The 23,806-nt window shown below is 35.8% G+C and overlaps 1 protein-coding gene across 3 annotated transcripts in view; it reads left to right on the top strand.

Moving 5' to 3' along the window:
- LOC110384614 (PTB domain-containing adapter protein ced-6) overlaps nt 1-23,806 on the top strand; it is a 78,506-nt gene that overhangs the window by 8,798 nt on the left and 45,902 nt on the right. The window contains exon 1 of one of the 3 annotated variants that reach the window (XM_064042036.1): nt 7,154-7,388. The exons of 1 other annotated variant lie outside the window; for it this stretch is intronic. In XM_064042036.1, the coding sequence (XP_063898106.1) occupies nt 7,294-7,388 (95 nt within the window). In that variant the 5' untranslated portion in view covers nt 7,154-7,293. Of the gene's footprint in view, nt 1-7,153; nt 7,389-23,806 lie in introns of those variants that run through there. One more of the 3 variants, XM_064042035.1, reaches the window with a different exon arrangement.

The raw sequence follows: 23,806 nt of genomic DNA, 5'->3' as shown, positions 1-23,806 counted from the left end.
AACTGTCATCATCAGCTTTTTTACCGTCCCAATGCTGGGCTGCGGCCTCCTCTCATACGGAGAAGGATTGAGCGTTAATCACCACGCTTGCTCAATGCGGGTTGGTGATTTCGGACTCTGTAGTCCAGGTTATCTCGAGATGTTTTCCTTCAACTTTTAATTAGTCATCGAAGTTTAAGAAATATTCTTAGAAAGCACATACACACTTAAAAAAGTTGCATTGGTACTTGCTTGACCTGGAATTGAACCAATACTCAAACATTACTTACCTTTGCTTTATTCCTTTACCCACTAGGCCACCACGACTTTTACAATTTTGTCTAACAGTAGTAAAAGAAAAATGGGCGACCTAACACAAACAGCGAAAGTCATAGACAATCAGAGAAAGCGCAATTGTCGTACGCCATTACGCTTTTGAGACTGACCAATTACGGGTCACGGTTAGTTTGTTAAACCAATCACGTGCGTCGAAAGTGAGTAGCGCTAAATTTGGCGGCACCCGATTGGTTGCGTTTCAAATTTGAATTTCTATTCTTTTTTCGTTTTTTAATTGTGGGAACGGTTTTTTTAGGTAGCCTTAATAGGACCACCAGTGAATTATGAATGCATGCTACTTTTGGCAGTCGTTACAGGTAGTCAGAAGCCAGTAAGTTTTAACCAGTCTTACCAAGGGTTATTGGGTTGCCCGGGTAACTGGGTTGAGGAGGTCAGATAGGGCAGTCGCTCCTTGTAGAACACTGGTACTCAGCTGCATGCGGTTAGACTGGAAGCCGACCCCAACATAATTGGGAAAAGGCTCGGGAAATGAGCATTGATATCAATGAAGATAAGGCTACAAAGAGTGTGTTAAATAAGAAATGTGTATGGATGAAGAGGCAGAGGTAGACCAAAGAAGAGATGGATTGATTGCCTGTGAGATGACAGGAATAAGAAGGGAGTGAATGTTAGTATGACGGCTCAAGAGAGGAATGGAAGCGGAAAAAATGTTACGCCGATCACAAATAACGTGGGAACAGAGCAAGAAGAAGTAAATATAGTTTTACATTCTGTCTACAGTTTCAATTTTAACCTAACTTTAAACTTGAGACTTGAGTTGTTTTGTTCTTTTGAAGAATGCAGTTTATGTCAATGACAATGCAAAAATATGAGATCGAGACGTTAGATAGCTGACAAGGCTAGCTGTGAATACAGACAGCTAAGAGGAATATTTTTATTATTAAGACAAGTTATGATATTTTTAGCGTGTATACCTATACAATACGTATAGGTTTTGCTTAGTTACAATTCGGTGTTTTGTGTGATAATTTCGAGTACATAAAGTAGATACATAAAGATGATTTAAGTACACCATTTAACTATTAGCAGTTAACTAAACCAAAAAGAGATATTAAATTTTCAAATTGACCAATGGACATTAATTTCGGCTGGTTATGATTTGTTCATCGTTATAGTTAAACGCTGGATGCAGGTCGCCTCCAACAGGTATCTGTGGAGATCTAAGGGGAGGCCTGTGTTCAGCAGTGGACGTCCTATCCCTGAGATGATGATGATTATAGTTAAATAGTGCAGTCCACGCTTCGTATGCATGTATTTCTTTCTACGTTGAAGGCAGTGTCTCCAGTCTCCATGTAGAATATTGGTACTTAACTATACTCGGCTAGACTGGAATTTTAGATTTAAAAAATGGGAATAGGCTAGGCAGATGATATGGATAAAAGAAATCCCTCAAGGTACCTACTTGTACTAAGAAAAGGTGTTTATTTGCACTTATCAACGATTTCTATGCACGATTACTGTAACTCAATTTCTATATTTCTATCTATAAAGCAATGACCAAGAAAGTGACGATACATAATACCATAGATTATACACTTTCATTCATAGAGATATCAAGTGTCAATCATAGACGAAGCTTGATAGTCTGTGCACGTACCATAGATATAGCTAGGCTATGACACATGCAAGTTTCACTACTCTATATCCGTTCTCATTAGATTATTTACTTTCAATTAAGTAATGTGATTGCTTTTATGAGTCACAAACTTAATCTTATTTTTCTAGACTCTATTTTCAGCGTAGGTAATAATGATGACATCCGGTGATTATTTTCTGTAAGGAGCTCAGCTGAAAGAGGCACGCCAAAAGTGGGTTTTCGGGGAAATGTTAATAGTTCCACCCTTATACGCCTTCTTTAGAACTTGCCCATTTTTTAAATAAAATCACCAATCGATCAAATACAATCTTTGACAATACAAGTTGATTTTAATTTGGCAAAGAACCCGAACGCCCTATAACATGCCATCTTCGATCATTTTTCCTTCCTTGTGCCTAACCAACTAAGCTACCTTCTACCTGACAACGAAAAAATCCAGCATACTTCATGATGAATTCTAGACAGAATACTATTCCGTCTCATATTTCTGCCTTGAACTCTGGTTGCAATGACGATAAGTACTACTCGTTCAGATAGGTCAATATGTTATCGTAATTCCTGTCAATTTCTAGACTTTTACTAGGTCTGTTACGATGTATAATTTGTCGGAACTGACTGTTAATATTATAAATAGGAAACAATTCTAAAGGCGAAGAAACTACTGGATAGATTTAAAAAATATTTCACTGTTAGGCAGCTACACTATCCTTAGGTGGCTATAGGCTAAATTTTACCCGGGTACGGGAAGTAGTGAAACGCGAGGAGCCATTTAGAAAAGCTACATGTTTGAAGTACAATATATAATAGTAAGTAAATAAAAATAAATAAACAGAATTTAATGTGTAACTTATGTCATTATTTAATAATAATATTACTCATCTCTAACGTACAAAGTTCAAACAAACTGCAATGATAAGGATTTCCGAAAAAAACGCGATTAAAATTAGTTGTAAACAAAAACAGCGCAATTCCCAGCAAAAATACGCCTCTTCCCGAGCTTATCTTACAAACTGGGGAAATAGTTTAAAAACGATATTGTTGTTTATATTTAGTATGCCCGGGTAAACATCAAGCTATAAAAAACATACCGGACGAATTGAGAACCTCCCCCTTTTTGGAAAGTGGTAGGAGCTAAAGTAAAGGCCAATCTTGTTATGGTTTATTTTGAACATTTTAATCTGTTGTTGTGGGTAGTCAGAAGTTTAACAACCAGTACCGGGTAACTGGGTTGAGGAAGTCAGATAGGCAGTCGCTCCATGTAAAACACTGGCACTCAGCTGCCTCCGATTAAACTGGAAGCCGACCCCAACATAGTTGGGAAAAGGCTCGGAAGATGATGACACTGGTAAAAACACGTTGAATACGCAATTTGATCTAAATATCTTGTTCCGGTTTTATGGGAATTTGCGTATAAATACACGTTGAGTAATTAAAAGGATTACTGGATACGAAACGCCCCTGTTTTGCACGGTTTTACCCGAAATCGTGGATGATACGGCTTGGTACTGCAAGATTACTGATGACGTATCGCGGGCCGGTTTATGCGGAAAGTAGTCAAGAATATAAATACATATGGTTTATTTTTTTCCTAGATCAGTTCTTAGAATAAATCGAATGTATGTTTTAAAAAATAATACAAATGGTACAGTTATTATTATTTGTATTTTTGTTATAAAAAATGAAAGTAATGTTTTTTTATTTATTCTTCAACATCAGGCAACTAAGGCCCATAGCAAATACGACACATAAATAGTTAAAATTACAATACTTATAGGTAAACAATAAGTAATACATATGAAAAAAAAAACTAATACATAGAAAAATATTCCTATGAAGAAATATGTGAAAATATTCCTTTATAGTGTACATCCGTGTTTTCTTCAGATACTTTAAAATAATTGTTAGAATAATAGGAAAATAGCAAATCTTAATTAAAGTTATTGTTACAGGATAATTAATCAATCCGTCGTTATTTGCTTAGCCAGATATGTTTTACCTAGCTTCCAGGATAAAATACAATATATTTACCAATTAATAAATAATTAAAATCTTGTTCAAAACATAGCAGGCATGTTTTTGATTTTTTATTGTTTTCCGTAACTGGGTTGAGGAGGTCAGATAGGCAGTCGATGCTTTTAAAACACTAGTACCTACTCAGCTGCATCCAGTTAGACTGGAAGCCGCCCCCAACATAGCTGGCAAAAGGCTCGGCAGAGATAGGCTGTATTTTATACCGGATACTGAAAGTCGGTTCAATGGGATGCGGGTGTAGCCGCGAGAAATAGTTAGTCAACAGTAATTCTATAATGAGACAATTGGATCTACTTGTCAACAATTTCATTGTTATACAAAAGAAGCGTATATTTATAACTCTCGCTTTCATTTTGTTGCGTATTTTATAAACAGTAGCTCTGAGGTTAGTAGATCATTGAAGATATGATACTTAGAGCTCTTGTACACGGCACGTTTGAGCCATGAAAATCTACGGTAAATCTGCCTTATGTAGACTCGGCAGTCACTTTCGTCTGAGTACAAAAAAAAAAAACTAAACAAAAATACAAGGAAAATACTTTCAGACTTATTAGTAAGTTGTACATCGCAAGTAAAAAGTATGATAGGTAAAATCCCAATCGACATTATGAATCGATGACGAATTAACCACTTTTTGGTCATTGATCAAGCGACTAGACTAAGGATAACACCGCAACCTATATGTATGAGGAAAATGGCTTACATTTAATTTATTAAATTACTGTTTGTACAAGTATCTATATTAACTTGGTAGATTTCCGAGTACTGTCTTAACGAGGCATGAAAAATAATTAAAAAGAAAAACAGAAATTGTATGAGCTCTTTTTAACTAATCAGTAAAAAATAAGGTTTTTCTGTGATGTTAGTTCCTATCATCAGCTTCCAGTTTAACCGGATGAAGCTGAGTACCAGTGTTTTACAAGGAGCGACTGCCTGTCTGACCTCCTCAACCCAGTTACCAGGACAACCCAATATTCCCGAGTAACATAGTATATATTTGTCCCGGTGCGGGCTCGTTCTCAAGCAAGAGTCAACGGGAAAGAGTGAATGAAGATGACGATGAAGATTTTTATTTAGTCATATAAAGAGAAACACCCTTTCAAGTCGGTCATTTCTTCACACATTGCTGATATGAATGTGAGAGTACATGTGCACGGTTATAGCTTACAATTGTAGGTTTCCAAGTACCGCCGAGGTATCGCCAAGCGATATCACCGGCATGTTTTGTTTTGTTTGACAAATCGTCGCGCGTTTTTGATGACGTATATCAGGTGGTCTTGTTAACCTTTCGTGTGGAGAATATTGGTTTTAGAATGGTGGTAACTGTGGTAAGTCGTCTGTTTGAGAGTGGATTAAGAGGGCTGTTCCTATATTATAACTATCTGTTACTAAAGATACGAATTTTACATTATTTATATGAGGCTAATGTCCAAAATCTATCTGTAGAAGGCATAGATAGATACAATATTAGGAATGGCTGGATCAAAAGGTAGTCTATGAACAACCCATTAATATTAGCTTTATCAAATACTTAAAAGTAGATAAAATATTCTAGATGTCAAGGTCCTTTAAATATTCAAGGCCTAAATCTGTAAAAAAAAACTCTAAAGAAACTTTGATTGACAGATTAATAGAAACGTAATCAACAACTTTTTTCTTAATACAAATTGAACATAAATTAACTTGCCGTGCCCATCCGTCGTCTGATTGGCTGTGATTCAGCTGTCTAGTAAATTTTCTACACACCACTCATGTTGAATACTAACTCTGGCTTCTTACGGTGTCCCCAACAATGTTTGTCCAACGTTTGGACCAATAAATTAGTATTGGTCTTAGTCCTGGCACGTGCACCAATGTTTAGAGTTGGGCGGTCGATGTTGGTTTCAAGGTACAAAGATTGGTATCAACATTTGAAGTCACCTTTCTTTCATCAAGAAATTAGCATACCTAAGTCCTGCCACGTGTATTGGATATTGGTTACAAGTTCCAAGGGTTGGTTCAAAACGTTTGAAGTCGCCCTTCTTTCTTTAGCATTAGACCTACCACGTACACCAACGTTGGGTATTGGATGTTGGTTTCGAGGTCCAAAGGTTGGTTCCAACATTTGAAGTTGGTCTAAGAAACAGCTGCTTAACTCTCTTCATGTTTTCTTTTTGTAGTGTAATATCAATCCGGAAACACGCATAATATGTTTGTCTGTGTTACGTGAACACCTCAAATAGTTATGTATATGTATGTATGTATACGCCCAACGTTTGGTCAACTTATTAAGTAATATGTTAAGTGGGTCGAAGTAGTGGGAGGAAGCGCGATTGTTTTTTTTTCTTTTGACAATCTCATTTGCACCCGCAGCGAATACATAGTTGTAAGCTATTGTGGTACCTGATTATGGCTATTTATTTGACTTATAAATATGGTTTGTTATTAAAGAAATCTAAAAAACTTAAAAAAATGGATTTCAATAATACACCTAAAACCCGTGTCTGACAAATACTATGCTGAAAACCGCATCAGTATCGGTTGGCAGGTCAAACTGAGAACACCACCTTTTTTAAAATCAGTTAAAAGTATGTCCTATCCTTATAGAAAAGGTACAACCTTATGAATGTGAGCATTTTTCCTAAGACATGTTGCTTTGTTAATCAAATCTGACGTCATATTATGATCAGCTGAATCAATTATAACAACTGCTAACAAAGAAGCGAATTAATTACCAAGTCTACAATAACAATATTACCTACATAGGTACATAATATGAGAAAAAGGTATCTAATAAAAATATTACTTATTGTTCGTGGCACCACTTGCTTGTAAAGACTAGAACAAAAATTAAAATAAAAAAATCTAAGACGATAAAAGAAAGTGTTTATTTTGTTTTTTTTTTCTACTTAAATTATGAGTAAATTATATGAACCATAAATTTTGAAAAAAAAATTAAGTAAAGAATTTTTTATTTTTTTTTATTACGAATAATTTTATTAATATTTATACACAATTTAAAAGCCCCCAAAGAACGCAAGCTTCTATCTTAAACACCATATTTGACACTAAGCAAAAAAACCTTATATATGCGTCACAATATTTCGCATAACCCCGTCCAATTATCACAAGCACCGTCCAGTGCCCATCACATGTTATCTGTACAAACGTCCATCATTATATTAACTTCAATAATATAATCTACGTAGAGAAACTACAGTCTCAGTGTTACATCGGACGCCGAACCGAACAGACGCGCGCGCTAAAAAAACAGTATTTACATTCAAAATAAAAGTAAATTCGAGTTAAAAACAGTGTTTATTTACAGTTTAGAAATTTGAAATTTCAATATGGCGGAAGGCGACATGCCTTTAGTTACAAGTTATGGCGGCAGTGAAATTGAATTTGGCGCGAACGGATCCAAAGTGACAAGGACGAATTCCAGGTTCGATTTTTTTTTTTTAGTTAATGACATTTCGTTTCAACTGTCATTGTTTTGTTTGTAGAAAAAGTTTTTAATTCGATGGGTTTTTCCTAATTATGTTTGTGTGGTGTTGAAATTGAAATGAAATAATAATTGTTTTGTAAAGGTTATATGCTTAAAATGACAACGCAAACAAAAACCTTGAATGCTAATCATGTGTTGACTTAGCGAAACTTTGTGTTTAATGTAGATTCTTTGTCTGTTACTTATAAAACATAATAGAAATAAGGTTTGCATTTAATATTTACACGTATTCTCATGGCAAGTTTAGTAAATAGATGAATGTGGACGTGCACAATCATTCAGAAATAAAGGACAATGTAGTTATATCAAAACAAAGATCGTATAATGAGACTAGCGTCAGTAAATAAACAGAATGCAGACTGCCAACTCATTTTATTATTAATAATGATCGAGTGTATTATTTTGTCTTTTATGCTGTGAATACATTATGCATAGAAACAAACTTATTCTTATTATTATTCATTAATACCGTACTGTCCAGTTAGGTCGCGTTTTTTTTTAGTCAATATTTTTACGAAGACGATCAAACCTCTTTTCAAAACCCATAGACAAGACAACTTTTTTATTTTCTGATTTTCGAAATATGAAATGGATTAAATGGCGTCAAATATAACTATTTATTAGATCTTTCTGTTTATTAGATACAATTTTGAAATAAGCACCAATCCTATCTCTAATAAAAAACAGGTTAATCACTCAAACTAATTACGCATATATGTAATGTCCTATTAAGATTTTAATGAAACTTTAGCATCAATTAATAAAGTTCTCCTATCAGCTGATCGGTTTGACGGGAAACTGCTATCAGCGACAAATTGTGGCTATGGCATTTGCGTAATAAAACTGCAATATTGCGTACTTATTATTTATTTAAACATGTGTTTTTTCTGCATAATACATTGTACTTTGTCCTGATGCAATAATAATATGTCACCATTTCATTAAAGTTGTCTCAAAAGGGCATCAGCGTGTTGGCTTCGGCCCCACGTTCGCCTCCCAAAAATCCGGGACTCTATAGTCCCGAGGTCTGGTAGAGACACTATGGAAAATGTTTTATAACTTCTTAGAACTTCGGTAGTCAGAAACCAGTAAGTCTGACAACCAGTCTTAACAAGGAGTATTGGGTTGCCCGGGTAACTGGGTTGAGGTGATCAGATAGGAAGTCGCTCCTTTTAAAACACTGGTACTCAGCTGCATGCGGTTAGACTGGAAGCCGACCCCAACATAGTTGGGAAAAAAGGCTCGGGGGATGACTGGTTATAGGTCATCTATCATTAATTTACAGTAGACAGTTTTTGGTGCAGTTGACAATTTTGACAGTCAGTACAAAGAATGCTATCATCCCTTTTTTATGAGAAATCATCAAATAACCCCTCCGCTGTGGGTTAGCAGCGTGAGGGAGTGTCAGACTCTTTCTGACCTTAACCCACCATGTTCCTTCTTAAGCCCTTTATGTACCAGGGCCGCGGTAACTCTTTCGGACAATCCCGCAGCCATCCTACCATCCATCGAAATTTGACAGCTGTCATCTGCCAAAAAATAGGGTCTCCTATAGGTCAAATTTTGACGTAAGAGAATTTTTTTGCTAGCTGTGTCCAGTATGCAGAAGTTTTGATAAAAAAAAATAGTTAGGTATATTATTGTTATCAGGTTAACAACCGACAATGGGTGTCAACAACCCGTTCCGAGCTATTTTTATGAACTTGCAAATAATAATAAAGTATCTGATATTGATTTCCTTTTGAAGTTTTGTGTGGGCAGATGAAAGTTTGTTCAATCGAATTACAAGTTGAAATAAAATATTGAATAATATATACTTAAAGTTAGGAAATGTTTGAAAAGAATGGAACTGTTTTGAAAATTCTTTTATCAATATAATTTTTCAGTCTCATAGAATATTATTTTATTCTGGTACAGGAAGTAGTTTTCTTAAGAAATCGTGTTCAGAAAAGCTTCTAGTGTGTAATTCTCGCGAAATATTTGCAGCATTTATCAATATTCTGTTTTGTGTTTCTTTTTTACTTAGAATGTTGACATTAGCCCCATACAGGTAACGTGAAATTCCTATCTCTAGTGTAAAATAAAAGATCGAATATTAGGATTGGCCGTTATTAGTCTGGATTAGTACTAATGCTTAAGGTTGAAGGCTATTTTCATTGATCACAGCTTGTTTTAAAGATTTTTTCCTTAGACCATCCTTGCATTACAAGTGCATCTGCCTTATGTTAGCTGTTTACCCGCGGTTTCACCCGCGTCCCGTTTGAACTACCGCCCGTACCGGGATAAAATATAGCTTGTGTTACTCGAGTATAGTGTAGCTTGCAATCAGTGAAAGAATTTTTCAAATCGGTTTGGTAATTTCGGAGCCTTCAGGGTCCAATTACGAAACAAAAAAATATTCATGTTTAGGATAGATACTTAGCATTTTCCCCTTTTATTTTAAATGGAAGATATATCACTAGCAGTATTTAGTAAATTCATTTTTTGAGTTGTAAAATCATAGGATTTTCTTGCCGTTTCTTCTCCATGAGACCAACTCTTTGGAACCGTGCAACTAGTTGACTAGTTTGTCGTTTCGAAAGAGCTTTCATGGGCCTATTTGAAATAAAAATATTGACTTTGAATAGTAGCATCTTCTGTTAACCAAAGTTTCGGGGTTATTCACGGCCACTGCAAAGTTTAACAGTACACGAAACGTCAACTATAAATTGGAAAATTGCTCCGTACACAAAGTAGGTCATCATTGCTTGAGCCGATTGACAACGGTCCATAGCCCTTGGCTTACTGGCTAGTTCGAAATGATTACCGACCTACTTGCGTGGGTCAAGTAAAAAGAAAAAAAAATTATACCCGTCTGTCAGTAAGTTTGTATGTATGAATGGGTAAATGGGTTGAGGAGGGTCAGATAGGCAGTCGCTCCTTGTAAAAAACTGAGCTGAGCCCAACGTAGTTGGGAAAAGGCTCGGCAGATAATGATGATGATATAAAGAGCTTGGCAGTAATGTAGCCTAAACCTATATCTGAATAACGCAGAATAACGCTGTTTTTTAACTATATATCTAAATCTTTGTCTGAAATCTTCTTCTTCCTCCTGCCCTGTTCCTAATTTTGAGGGTCGGCGCAATATATGTATGTCTTCCGCTTCCATTTTTCCCTGTCATCGTCATACTGACACTCACTCTCTAATCTTTTCTTAGGTCTTCCTCTTCCTCTCCATCCAGCTACATTCATACTTAGCATGCACTGAAATGGCTATCTGACACGAAATATATTTTAAAATTCGATCTAGTAGTTATGTAGCTGAAATACCTATGTATTAAATTCGTATCAGTATTCCAGAGATGAAAACAAAGAAACAAACTCTTCATCTTTATAACATTACATCTATACTATACTAAACATACTATGACAACTTGATACCGGTTGATATTAGCATATTATTCTGTCTGTGAGGTCGCGGACTTTGACGTAACGAATCGGCCATATGTTCCGAGATTTATATGTTTTTGTTATCTTTTTAATATTTTTGTTTGCGGATTTTACGTATTTTTTCGGTAGTATATTTATGGATGTTTTGTTTATTTTTGGGTTTTAATTTTGGGTCATCATCATCTCCCGAGCCTTTTTCCCAACTATGTTAGGGTCGGCTTCCAGTCTAACCGGATGCAGCTGAGTACCATTGCTTTACAAGGAGCGACTGCCTGTCTGACCTCCTCAACCCAGTTACCCGGGCAACCCGATACCCCTTGGTTAGACTTGTGGTTGAATTTTGGGCGTATTAATGAATTTTCTAATAAGTTGGAGAAGACAATTAAGAGTTGCCAGCCTCTTGGGCACGCTCCCAGTCGACAGCGATGGGGAGCATTTTTTTGCAAGTTTTTAATTTTGCTTTAAATATCTTTTTTACAATCTTGTAAACAAGTCTGAATACATGTAGGTAATTTGTTGCAAAATGACTTGAATTTGGAAAAACCGTGCCTTATATTTTTCAAGTTTTATAATCATCTTCGTAAATGTACATACCTACTTTTAATATTGTTGTTTTTGAACCAAAAAAATTAAGATTTTTGTTTTAACTTTTAACTAAGTAAAGCAAAGTTTTGACCTCTCACTGAAATAATTCATACATACATGGCCATATGAATGTATATTTACTTGTCACAAAAAACCTTTTCATTTGAGTATGTGATCTAGATTCTGTGTGTTGTCTGTGGTTTTAGTTTCCCGCCAAATGTGTGTGTGAATAAAAAAAAATGTTTAGGCATAGATGTTCGGCTGTCTCTGGTTTGTGCGTTCCTAGTATGAGGTAAGATTACTAAGAAGAACTTTTTTAATAAATCATCATCTTCCGAGACTTTTCCAAACTATGTTGGGGTCGGCTTTCAGTCTGACTGATGCAGCTGAGTACCAGTGTTTTACAAGGAGCGACTGCCTATCTGACCTCCTCAACCCAGTTATCCGTGCAACCCAATACCCCTTAGTAAGACTGTTTTTTTTGTGATAATTGTATATGGCAAGTTTATTTACAAAAAAATAATAATATTGCTTACCTTTAGAATGGCAATATTGTTAAACTATTTCTGTTGTTTAAATATGAATTATTTAGATTAAAATAGTTTTTAAAATGTTTTATTTATTAATTTACACAATGCTAACGAATCTTTCAAAATATCAACATTTTATTTTAATGTTATGTTATCATAACAAAAATCTGTGGTTTATTATGATTTTAGCAAGTTGCTCAATTTTGTTTATTTCGTGTAGATTTTAATGATGCATATCTAAATATATAAAACTCAAAGGTGACTGACTGACTGACTGACATAGTGATCTATCAACGCACAGCTGAAACCACTGGACGGATCGGGCTGAAATTTGGCATGCAGGTAGATGTTATGACGTAGGCATCCGCTAAGAAAGGATTTTGATCAATTCTACCCCCAAGGGGATAAAATAGGGGATGAAAGTTTGTATGAAACTTTGTCAATTTTAAACCGATCGGACTGAGACTTTGCATGCATAAAGCTACTATGGCGTAGGCAACCCTTAAGAAAGGATTTTGATAAATTCCATCCCTAAGGGGATAAAATAGGGGATGAAAGTTTGTATACATCTTCTTAGATTTGTATACGCTAATCTTCCGAACTACTGAACGGTACTCAATGATTTTTTCTTTGTTGTATCAGTATTAAGCCTGGTCAACATATAGGCTATAATTTATCTTCGAAACTTGAAGACCTGATGCAGAACTCCAACGGACCAACAAAACTATAAGAGATACAAAAATGGTGCCATAGCAAAAATTGTTTCATGTGATGAGCATTTTCAGCTGAGATAATAAATTTTAAGATCTGGAACACCTGATGTGGAACCCCAAGAGCCCAGCTTCTCTATACCATATACAGGTATGACGTTTTAGCAAAAGTTGTTCAATTTGATAAGCACTTTCTATTGACTTACACAAATTGAAGATCTAAAACACCTGATGTGGAACTCCAGGGGCCCAGCTAGACTATAGCATATAGAGGTATGACGTTTTAGCAAAAGTTGTTCAATCTGATAAGCACTCTCTGTTGACTTATAAAAATTGAACCACACCTACACCTGATATGGAACTCCAGGAGCCCAGCTAGACTATAGCATATGAAGATATGACGTTTTAGCAAAAGTGGTTCAATCTGATGCACTCTCTATTGACGTATAAACATCGAAAATCTGGAACACCTGATGTGGAACTTCAGGAGCAATACTACACTTGAAATGTATAGAAATGAATGTTATGAAATAGGTATGGTGAATCAAAAAAGTAATTAGTCCGTCTTTTAGACACGTATTTTTCTTTTCTCTCTCTCACGAACGAAGATACAACAACGCTTGAATTCACTGCTTAGTACAAATTTTACATACCTAGACGTGGCGTCACGAGCCCCCACTCTCCGACTTTGTTGCGTTATATCTCATTATTATATTGTATGTCTCTTCCAGACCTCGGGACTATAGAGTTCCGAATTTTTGGGAGGCAAACGTGGGGCCGAAGCCAACTCGCTGAAGCCCTTTTGAGACAACTTTAATGAAATGGTGACACAAAACCGACGATTATCCCTTTATACACCATAGAAAGGAACCCAAGGACAATCCCCGGTAGACGTCGTTAAAAAAAGACAATCCCCGGTTTTGTGCTAAAATATTGCTAAATGTAATATAATGGATAATGTATAATGTTTACGTAATAACACTTGTGTAATATTTTTGCCACACACAAATGCGGACTAATTAGAATCACTACTTTTACCCCTATGGTCACGTCTATTGCGGTTCAGTTCTCAGCGTTTTGTTTAGTCTGCTGTGCTTTTGCTGTTAAAGTACAAAAATTAAGTATATAGAACGTTTCTCTTCGGTCCCTTAAAATTCAATATCAGACTATTCAGATCTTTGATTTTGCTGACCCCGTAGTCGCTGGCATAAGGGACAGGATCCGCGTACGAAGTCGCGGGCAACAGCTAGTTTTTTATATAAAATTTATAAGATATTTCGTAAGCATTCGTGTAAAATTCATATTTAGTTGTTTATCGACTAATTTCAGTTCGTGAAGTTGGTAATGAAATTATGTTACTTGTTTCTCAGCTTAGTGGGTAAAGAACCAACCTCTCAAGTATGAGTGTGAGTTCAAGTCCAGCTCAGGCTAGTACCAATGCAACATTTCTAAGTTTGTATGTACTTTCTAAATATATTTTAGACACCAATGACTGTGTTTCAGAAAGCACGTTAAACTGTAGGCCCACGGCTGTCATTTGAAAATTTTTGACAGTCGTTAGGAGTAGTCAGAAGGCAGTTAGTCTGACAGCTAGTCTTACCAAGCAGTATTGGGTTCAGGTTGAGGAGATCAGGCAGGCAGTCGTTCCTTGTAAAACACTGGCACTCAGCTGCATCCAGTTAGACTGGAAGCCGACCCCAACATAGTTGGGAAAAGGCTCGGCAGATGATGAAAAACAGTGGATTTTTAACCTAATTTCGTTACATAAGTAGATAATTTAAGATATCGTGTATAAAGTAATGTTATAAAACATGGCTATTTACTAAATATAGCGTGTAACACACAACGTTATACACACGAAGGTTATATTATGAAGTTTAATACTAATAGATTGATCAAGGATTCCGTATGATTTTTTGAGGTTATGAAAAATCATTAGTACCTATTGATTTGAATGTCGGGATTGCATATTTTTAATTGTAACTGAAGTTGGTCCTCAGTATTTATTTAAGTTAACCATATCGATGTGCTTGTAATTCTTTTGGGAAGATAAAATAACAACTTCCTAGCTAGAAAAGAAGAGAAGGAAAGCTATAGAATGAAATAGGATTTATAAGTTATTATATCTTGTCTTTGAGGTAAAATTACTGCATAGATTGACATAAAATTTTACATGAAAATAGACTGAAACATAGGTATGTGACAAAATTATTTTTCATTCCAAGTGTAAAGTACTTAGTTTCCTCAAAGAGGATAATTATTTTAGATTATATGTATAATATATTGGAAGCAGAGACCCCAAAAACATAACGTAGAGATATAATTTATTTATAACAATTAACATGTTTGCATATATTTCCAATATAATTGTGCACGAGAACATTGAATTGTTTTCATTTGCAATATTTTAAGGTTATTCGCACACAACAAGGTTATTTTAATTCAGTGCGGGTCAAATGTTTTAGATTTAGTGTTTTTTATCACGAACAATTTTATATAGATAAATACAAAATAATTAATCTGAAAAAATAAACAAAAGCAGAAGTTTAGAACTAAGCTTTCATGTAAAAAAATACTGTTACTGTTACAGCCTTTGTATCGTAGCTCTGCCGGGCAAAGGCCTCCTCTCACACGGAGAAGGATTGAGCATTAATCACCACGCTTACTCAATGCGGGTTGCTGACTTCAGACTATATAGTTTTTCAGCCATTGGTGTCCAAGATATACTTAGAAATAAACGCATGAAAATTGGTTCCGTTTAAGAGCAAACTACTGTAAAATGTGAAGGAAAGTATCTTCATGAAACCTGGACTATACATAGAGTCTGAAATTGCCAATCCGCTTTGAGCAAGCGTGGTGATTAACGCTCAATCCTTCTCTGTATGAGAAGAGGCCGCAGCCCTGCAGTGGGACAATAAAAAGGCTGATAGACGATCATGATGACTATTGGTCTAAAGATTGCAGTATGTCTCTTAGTTTATTGATCTTTCGTATCAGGAAGTTTTCTAAGAATAGATTTAAAAGAAACTGCAGATCATAGTGGTCATACAAATGTGGTTATTTTAATGATCTTGAACTTTGGCTGCATCGCGACCCGGTGTTTCAAGTACGTACAAAACTTGTTTGTAAAACATTACATCATTGGCTGTGTGTTTATTTATTTATTAATACTTACATACATACATACATATGTGTGCTTGATTGTGCGTACCTACTGTCAAATTTCTTCAAAAGATTTTCAACCTTATTACAATAGTCGAAGGTTTCGATTGGTAACATTTGACAGATTCAGGTAGGTCGTCCTGTGGTCAGACATATAAAGACTTTTTGCTGGTATGTAGTTCTAATTGGGTTAGAGGACAGACTAAAACCCACCATGTTCCTTCTGGAGTCCTTCGTCTACCAGGGCCGCGGTAACTCGCGCGAACAATTCCGCAGTCCTAGCAGGATTGCCAATTTTCTGACCTGGAATCTAATCCATACACTTGAGAGACTGAGAGAGAGACTGTTGCCCTAACCATTGAGTCATACGACACATGAGTTACAGACGTAATATTTTTATATGGTGAGGTATTTACATCTGTCATTGAACACCTTTGGCAGTCGTTACGGGTAGACAGAATCACAGAAGCCAGTAAAGTCTGACCTCCAATCTTACCTAGAGGTATTGGATTGTCTGGGTAACTGGGTTGAGGAGGTCAAATAGGCAGTCGCTCTTTCTAAAACACTGGTACTGAGCTGCATCCGGCTAGACTGGAAGCCGACCCCAACATAGTTAGTTGAGAAAAGGCCCGCCATAATGATGATATTTTTTTATATCTTTTAAGAACTAGATGAACAATACCAATAAACAGTTCTAATTACCTAATTTTTAGCGTAAACCCAGACTATGAAATCTGTAACACTTTTAGCTGAACATAATTAAATTATATTTAAAGTAACTAAATATTCGGAAGGTCAATGCAAGCGAAAGTACATCCTATGACGTCATTCAATGTCGTGAGTCTAAGCTTAACTTATTGTTGTGACTAATACATGGGAATATCGACCTTATTGTCTAAGCCTTAGAGTTCGAAGTGTAATGAGAGTGTCTAGCAGTATCCAGCTTTAATCATTGTTGTGAGTAGTTATTGAAATGTGAGTCTTATTCTGTGAGGATTAGAGTTAGAAGTCTATTGAGAGTTTAGCAGGAGTAGTTGAGATAGACTTTACATTGTAAAATGGTGTATTTCTAGGTTTGCAATTTAAACTTTGAACAGTTGAGAGTTGCATACCAATAAACTATTCTTTTTAATGATTTTCCAATTTTCCAAAGAGATAACTATGGATTAATTGAGATTCTATGTATAGATCCTAGTTTGTGTACAAAACTGATCCGAAGTTTATTAAGTTTAAGTGATTTGACTTTGATCAAAACACTGCTGCGCATGCGTGAGGTGTCAAATGGCTGACCTTAGAGGGGCAAAGTTATTTGATGAGAACTGCAAGCTAGTCTTAAAAACAATAAAACGGTCAAAGACAAATTTATTTATCGAAAGGGGATCATACATAGCTATCTATCATTTTTGACGTCAGAAAATTTCACCACTTCCTGGTGTTACTTGACTTGACCTTTAACCTTCTCCGTTTTAAGAAGTCGGTTAAAAAGCTACAAGTGTCGCCTGAATCAGGAAAATAAACTATACCTACATCTGCCCACTGAAACTTATAAGCGGTGAAGGAAAATACCGATATTTTAAATGTACTTACAAGTTTATTTAAATACAGATAAATGTAAAGGAAACCACTGAACCACATTAGTATTTTATTTGCGTAAACACAACCATCATTAAATTATTATTTATTTACTAAAACACATAAAAACTTTATTACATTACCGATTCTGCCAAGCGAAAAGCAACCTTATGATCATTAGGTCTTAGAAGACAATTCGTACGGTAGACTGCACATCAGTGGTAACTGTCATGCACCTTAACTCAATAGTAATAAGTACGATTTTCCTATAAATCTGTTACCACTGACCTGAAGTTGACTGTACAAGTTTTGCTTAGATTTCAATAGACAGAATGTCATGTGCTTATGGCAATAAAGTAGGTTTTCCCGTGACAGGACACAATTTATTCAGTTTTGATTGAAACCTGGCGCCAAGGGGTTCAAAATGTTAGATTCAGGTTTGCATACAAATTGCATAGATATGCAATTATACCTATCTATGGTTATGTATTTTTGTCTTGCTTTTACGGTAGAACTGATTTAGGTATATGAAACTACCAACCAGCCTCGGCTTTGCAACTGAAGAGTTTATTTGTTTGATCGAATTTATCTCGGGAATCACTGTTGCGATTAGCAAAATTCTTTCATAGTTAGATAGCCCATTTATTCAGAATGGCTATGTACTACGTCTTATCCGAATGCGTGGAGTAGTTTCTACGGAAAACAGGTGGTATCACTGACGAAAGCTTGCGAATAATAACTTTCTTCCCGAACACTTCATAAATGGAAATCAGTTTTTTATGCAGTATCCACCATTATCTTAAAAGTACCTAAGTTTTTTCTTAATAAAAACCCGGGTAAACCCAAGGTACATCGCTAGTTATACCAAAGAAGTACAACAATACTATTTTGCACACAATCTGTGGTATAAACTGTTGTGCAACAACTTTCCACTATATTATCATAATTAGGTATTCTGCCTACCGCAACACAACGTTAATTTGCATGTTAGTTATTTAAACATTACTTTGTTAATATTCATTTAAGTACTAATGGAAGGAAAACCTCGTAAAAATAGCAATTACTATATTTACAATACATATAAAAAACTATCCTAGTAAAACATAAAAAAAAAAACACTAACTAAAACGGGTCAAAAAATTCGTTCCCATCGCTGTCAACTGGGAGCGTACCCAAGAGGCTGGCAGCATTACCTCGTTGGATGGCCATGCTGATCCTTTATCCGAGGTAATAGCCAGCCTTTTGGTCACGAGAAGCGTCAAACAGCCGCCTAGAGAGATCTTTCTTATTAAGTAGGTATATCAGTATCATCTCCCAAGCCTTTTCCCAACTATGTTGGGGTCGGCTTCCAGTCTAACCGGAGGCAGCTGAGTACCAGTGTTTTACAAGGAGCGACTGCCTATCTGACCTCCTCAACCCAGTTACCCGGGCAACCCAATACCCCTGGGCAAGACTGGTGTCAGACTTACTGGCTTCTGACTAGCCGTAACGACTGCCAAAGATGTTCAATGACAGCAAAGATTATTATTGTTTATGTTTGTTACTGCCTCAATTAATTCGCTGAATGCATAAAACATCCAATTCCTTTGTGTAAAATACATTCACTATTTGCACAGATAACCTATAAGGTCAAATTGCGACTGTCGTGTTTATATAAAATAGTCTACGTACTAGATTTTTCCCGCGGTTCCACCAGATTTAATGATACCTAAACTACAATTTTCACAAAGATTGTAGGATATTTTTTCATGGTAAATTTTTTAAAGGGGTTTTCATGCCCTAGCTCCGAGATAAATTATCGTACGGTAAAAAGAAAACCATTTTTTATGATTAGTACTTGAATTATTCAGACCAACGAAAGAAAAAAAAATACAGAGTTTTGCTCATCTTTAGTACCTACCTATGTTTTTCGAAAAATATTTGTGTCAGTTCGCGGTAAAAGGTACCTTATGGGTGTTTACCCTTTTTGTTTTTGTGAGTAAAACCAGGCCTCTGTCACTCGACGTACTTGCGCGCGATAAATGCCTACCGCTCGCTGGGTTACCGGTAGCCCCACGCGGCACAGGGCTTTCGACAGCCGCTCGCGACGCGCGCGTTTTATGTTTATTATTTTTATTAGTGGAGATGTCGACCTCTGGCCAGTTATGTACTGTGCTTGGTTGCATGCAGATCTAGTAAAAGTTTCGTTTTTCCGTTTACCTAGAGATGTAGACAGGTCAGTCATTGTTTATTTTTTATTAGATTTTTAAAATTAATTAATAAACTGAAGAACTATTTTGATTTGTGTAGGTAGGAACTATTTAGAAATATTTTATACCTATGTATGAATATACATAGGTTTCTATATTTTTTAAAGTAAAAATACTTATCTTCTTTGTCATTTAAAAAATAAGCGACTTACTTTAGATACTTAAATTATAGATACTTATACCTTATACTTAGTTATACATGCAATGATTACCGAGTTCTGGATAAAATTGGAAAGTCAGTTACAAATAAGCGTAACTTTGTTTCCCTACTTAATTGTAAGAGGCAACCCTACGCTCGCTGTCGACACGATCGCGGTCACTGAACTGTGCGCTATCGCATTGAAATAACAATCGAGCACTGGAGTTTTTAAGGTTCATTTTCTAACGCAGCTATGAATTTGTAGGTAGTTTGGGAACTTGTAGGTGCTTATAACAGTAGGTATGGACTTTTTTGTATGGAGTGATTTATCTGTTACGTAGTAACTATTATATAATCTGTGGTAAAACTCCTTAGGAATGCTTCTAGCTAAAACAAATATCTGAAACTTTCTCCAGGATACGTGCTATATCTGTTCAAAATTACAATAAAATCGGTTCACTCAATTAACCGTGAAATCGTGATAAACTTAATCGTGAATAATATTGCCTTGTTCTAATTTTAGACTCCTAAAGCGGCCTATTCACGCCCCTTTTATTTCCTGTCACGATTAAATAGGCTTAAAAATATGTATTTTCCAGTAATCGTATACCTATTCAAGTATGTAGTTGGTGGTCTTTATTTAAACATATATGTAGTTGCTGATTTATCATAGATTTTTTTAATAGAGAAATGCTTCCTCATTAGCCGAAGTCAGATAGGCAGTCGCTCTTTGTAAAGCACTGGTACTCAGCTGCATCCGGTTAGACTGGAAGCCGACCCCAACATGATTGGGAAAAGGCTCGGAGGATGATGATGATGTTTCCTCATTAAAAACAATAATTGAAGATCAGCTGTTTTTTCTCAGTTGCAGCCGTGCCCTGGAGAACTTCTGCTTGTATCGGGATAAAATATAGCCTATGTTACTCGAGAAGAGTGTAGCTTCTCAACAGTGAAAGAATTTTTCAAATCGGTTCTCTAGTTTAGGAGCCTTTAGGGTAAACAAAAAAATATTTCTTCTTTATTACATTAGTATAGATGAATACAGATTAACTTACTGCAACATCAAACCAAACATTGCCTTTTATTTTCGTAATAATCAAGGTAAAAAACTAAAAATATATACATACTCACCTACTTAAATTATTTTACAGCCCAAATATAAAATGTCTGAAACCGTTGCACTTCGCTAATACCCTTGAAAGTCTATCAAAAAATATTTAGGCAGTTACCGCTCACTTTTGGCTGTTTTGAAAGTATGTACTATTGTTGTAAATCTACACTTTGATGCTTGATACCTAGGTTTTTAATTCTAATTGTGGTCTATAATATTTTTTTTCTATACTAATATTATAAAGGGCAAAACTTTGTTTGTTTGTAATGGATAAACTCAAAAGCTACTGGACCGATTTTAAAATTTCTTTGATCCTATTTCACGGAAAAACCCACTGCATGGATTTTGATGAAACTTGGCAATAATACAGCTAACAGCTCCTAGGAACATTATTTTAGGCTAGGTACTTTTTATCCAGGTGCGGGCAGTGGTTCCCTAAGAAACCTTGCAGAAGCTAGTCATTCTGTATGCTCAACTTGAATCAAGATACGTGTGATGCATGGTCTAATTGTCTTAATTGCTTAGCATCCGACAAACAACCTTTTGGTTTATCTTTCGTAATAAGACAAATATTTGACAATAATGATGTTTGCTAAAGTCTGTTTACCAGTCGTTCTGAGAGTTTTCCTCCAGTTTTTTCCGAGGGTCATGGTTTTACTAAGTATAATCATCGGTACGAATCTTGAGCACTGCCCTTCACCTGCGCAGAAGTAATTTATTGGGTCCCCTTTGTGGTATGAAGTGAGGCGCGGGGGCGGGCTAAAGCGGTGATTGGCCCGCAGCGCATAGCGTCATAGCCGTCACTCGGGATTGGTTCGTTGCTAATAAATCACTTCTGCGCAGATGAAGGTCAGCGGTCAAGATTCGTGCCGATAACTATTACTGGGTTAAGAAAGTCTAATAGTCTTTACAAATAAAACACTTGTCAAGTCCTCTTAATAAGACCGTAAGTAGACCCCATTACAATTAGTAAAAGGCTAGGCAAATGAAGACTTGAGAGTCAAATATCATTCAGTCTTCGGGTTATATTACACATAGCTAAGTGCATTCCTTTATTATACTCGCCCACGATATAGGATATCCTTGTAATGTATTTAATAATGATAAATCGTTTATTAAATGACTGATGGTAATCTGAAGGATCTGTGACAGTCTACTGTTTATTTGATGGATTTCTATGTGGTACATAGTCACATGTATTACATAGCATGGTTTTTTATGTGACATTGGAAGACGTGAATGGATGACCATCTTGCTATAACGAGGGCTTCCTTAAAATAAAATTGCTTTTACGGATTTTGTCACTATTCTTGTAAGTAGCTAGTTCTATTTCAATGTCTAATATTCGCTTCGTGACGTCTTCCTTATCTCCGAAGGCACGATAATCTGTAGGTCCCGGCTGTTATTTGAACATCTTTGACAGTCGTTACGGGTAGTCAGAAGCCAGTAAGTCTGACACCAGTCTTAGGATTATTAGGTGGCCCGGGTAACTGGGTTGAGGAAGTCAGATTGGCTGTCGCTCCTTGTAAAACTCTTGTACTCAGCTGCCTCCGGTTACACTGGAAGCCGACCCCAACATAGTTGGGAAAAAGGTTCGGGAGATGATCGTCTATTTACAAAACAGTTCTGCAAGAGTCGTTCACCCGAGCTACGAAAAGTCCCAAAAATTTTTTTTCATACACGGTTAAAATTTGAAAATTTAAATGCTAGTAATGATTCATTTGTATTTTCTCTGCACATCATAAAACTGTAATTTTGAAAGTTAACGGCGACTTTGACATTGCAGTTCACAAACCACTGACTTTACCGAGGTCATTATTTGTGGGTCTTGCCGCCATATTGAGCAAGACATTAATTTCATATGTATTAGTATTCTTTGTGCTAATTGTTACGAGTCACTTATGTAATACGCGTATATAAAGCTAAAGAGAGTGTTTGGTTGAGCGTGTTTTTCTATGGAAGTGCTAATCGATTTTCTACTTTTTAGGAGGTTTTCATTGGTTTAGACAACACGTATTTTTTTTACATGCAAATTGCACGATCTTTTAAGTGCCTTATAAATTGTTTAAAAGAATGAAATTAATATTGACTTCAGGAGGCTGAATGCAAAAATACCACACACTAGTTTGAACATTTTTATTTAAGGATTTTGGTTACCTTTTCCTGCAAAAACTACTGGATAAACCGATCTGGCCAAATAACATGACAATTTCATAGGTAAATGCTATTTTTACCCACATGCGGGAAGTATCCCAAGACGTGAGTGAACCTACGGTAATAGCTACATTCGTATTAGAATTGCAAGTCCCAAATTTATACCATACAAAGAAGTGCTATTTGTTTAATAATTCAATTCTATGCGACAATTTGCATAACACTGACTTAAATGATTTTCACGTATTTAAATAAACGCAGTTTTTAGACCATGACGTCAATCGCCAACAGTAAATAAACATTATGATTATTATTGTGCATTCAACTTGTTAAAGCTGTTTCTAAGATTGTGCGTAGTATTTGGATAGATAAGTGATAAAAACACGCTGAATCGAACTTTGTACTGAATTAGATGTTTCCCGCGGTTTTGCCCGTGTCCTGTAGGAACTACTTCTCGTATGCGGATAAAATATAGTCTATGTTACTCTGGGATAGTGTAGCTATCCACCAGTGAAAGAATTTAGCGAATCGGTTCTGTAGTTTCGGAGCTTTTATGGTAAAAAATAATCAAAATTTTCCTCTTTATTAAATGAGAAACAAATTGTAAAATTACCTCTTTCGGCTTTTTATCTATATTCATACCAAAGTCTATCTACATTGATTCATTCATTAAACACAAAACCGTCTCAAACAGACAGACATATTCACATTTAA

The sequence above is a fragment of the Helicoverpa armigera genome, chromosome 27 (genome assembly GCF_030705265.1).
Source record: "Helicoverpa armigera isolate CAAS_96S chromosome 27, ASM3070526v1, whole genome shotgun sequence".
NCBI classification, from domain to species: domain Eukaryota; kingdom Metazoa; phylum Arthropoda; class Insecta; order Lepidoptera; family Noctuidae; genus Helicoverpa; species Helicoverpa armigera.
Note: the sequence above shows the minus strand (reverse complement) of the source record. Positions and strands in the feature narration are given on the sequence as shown.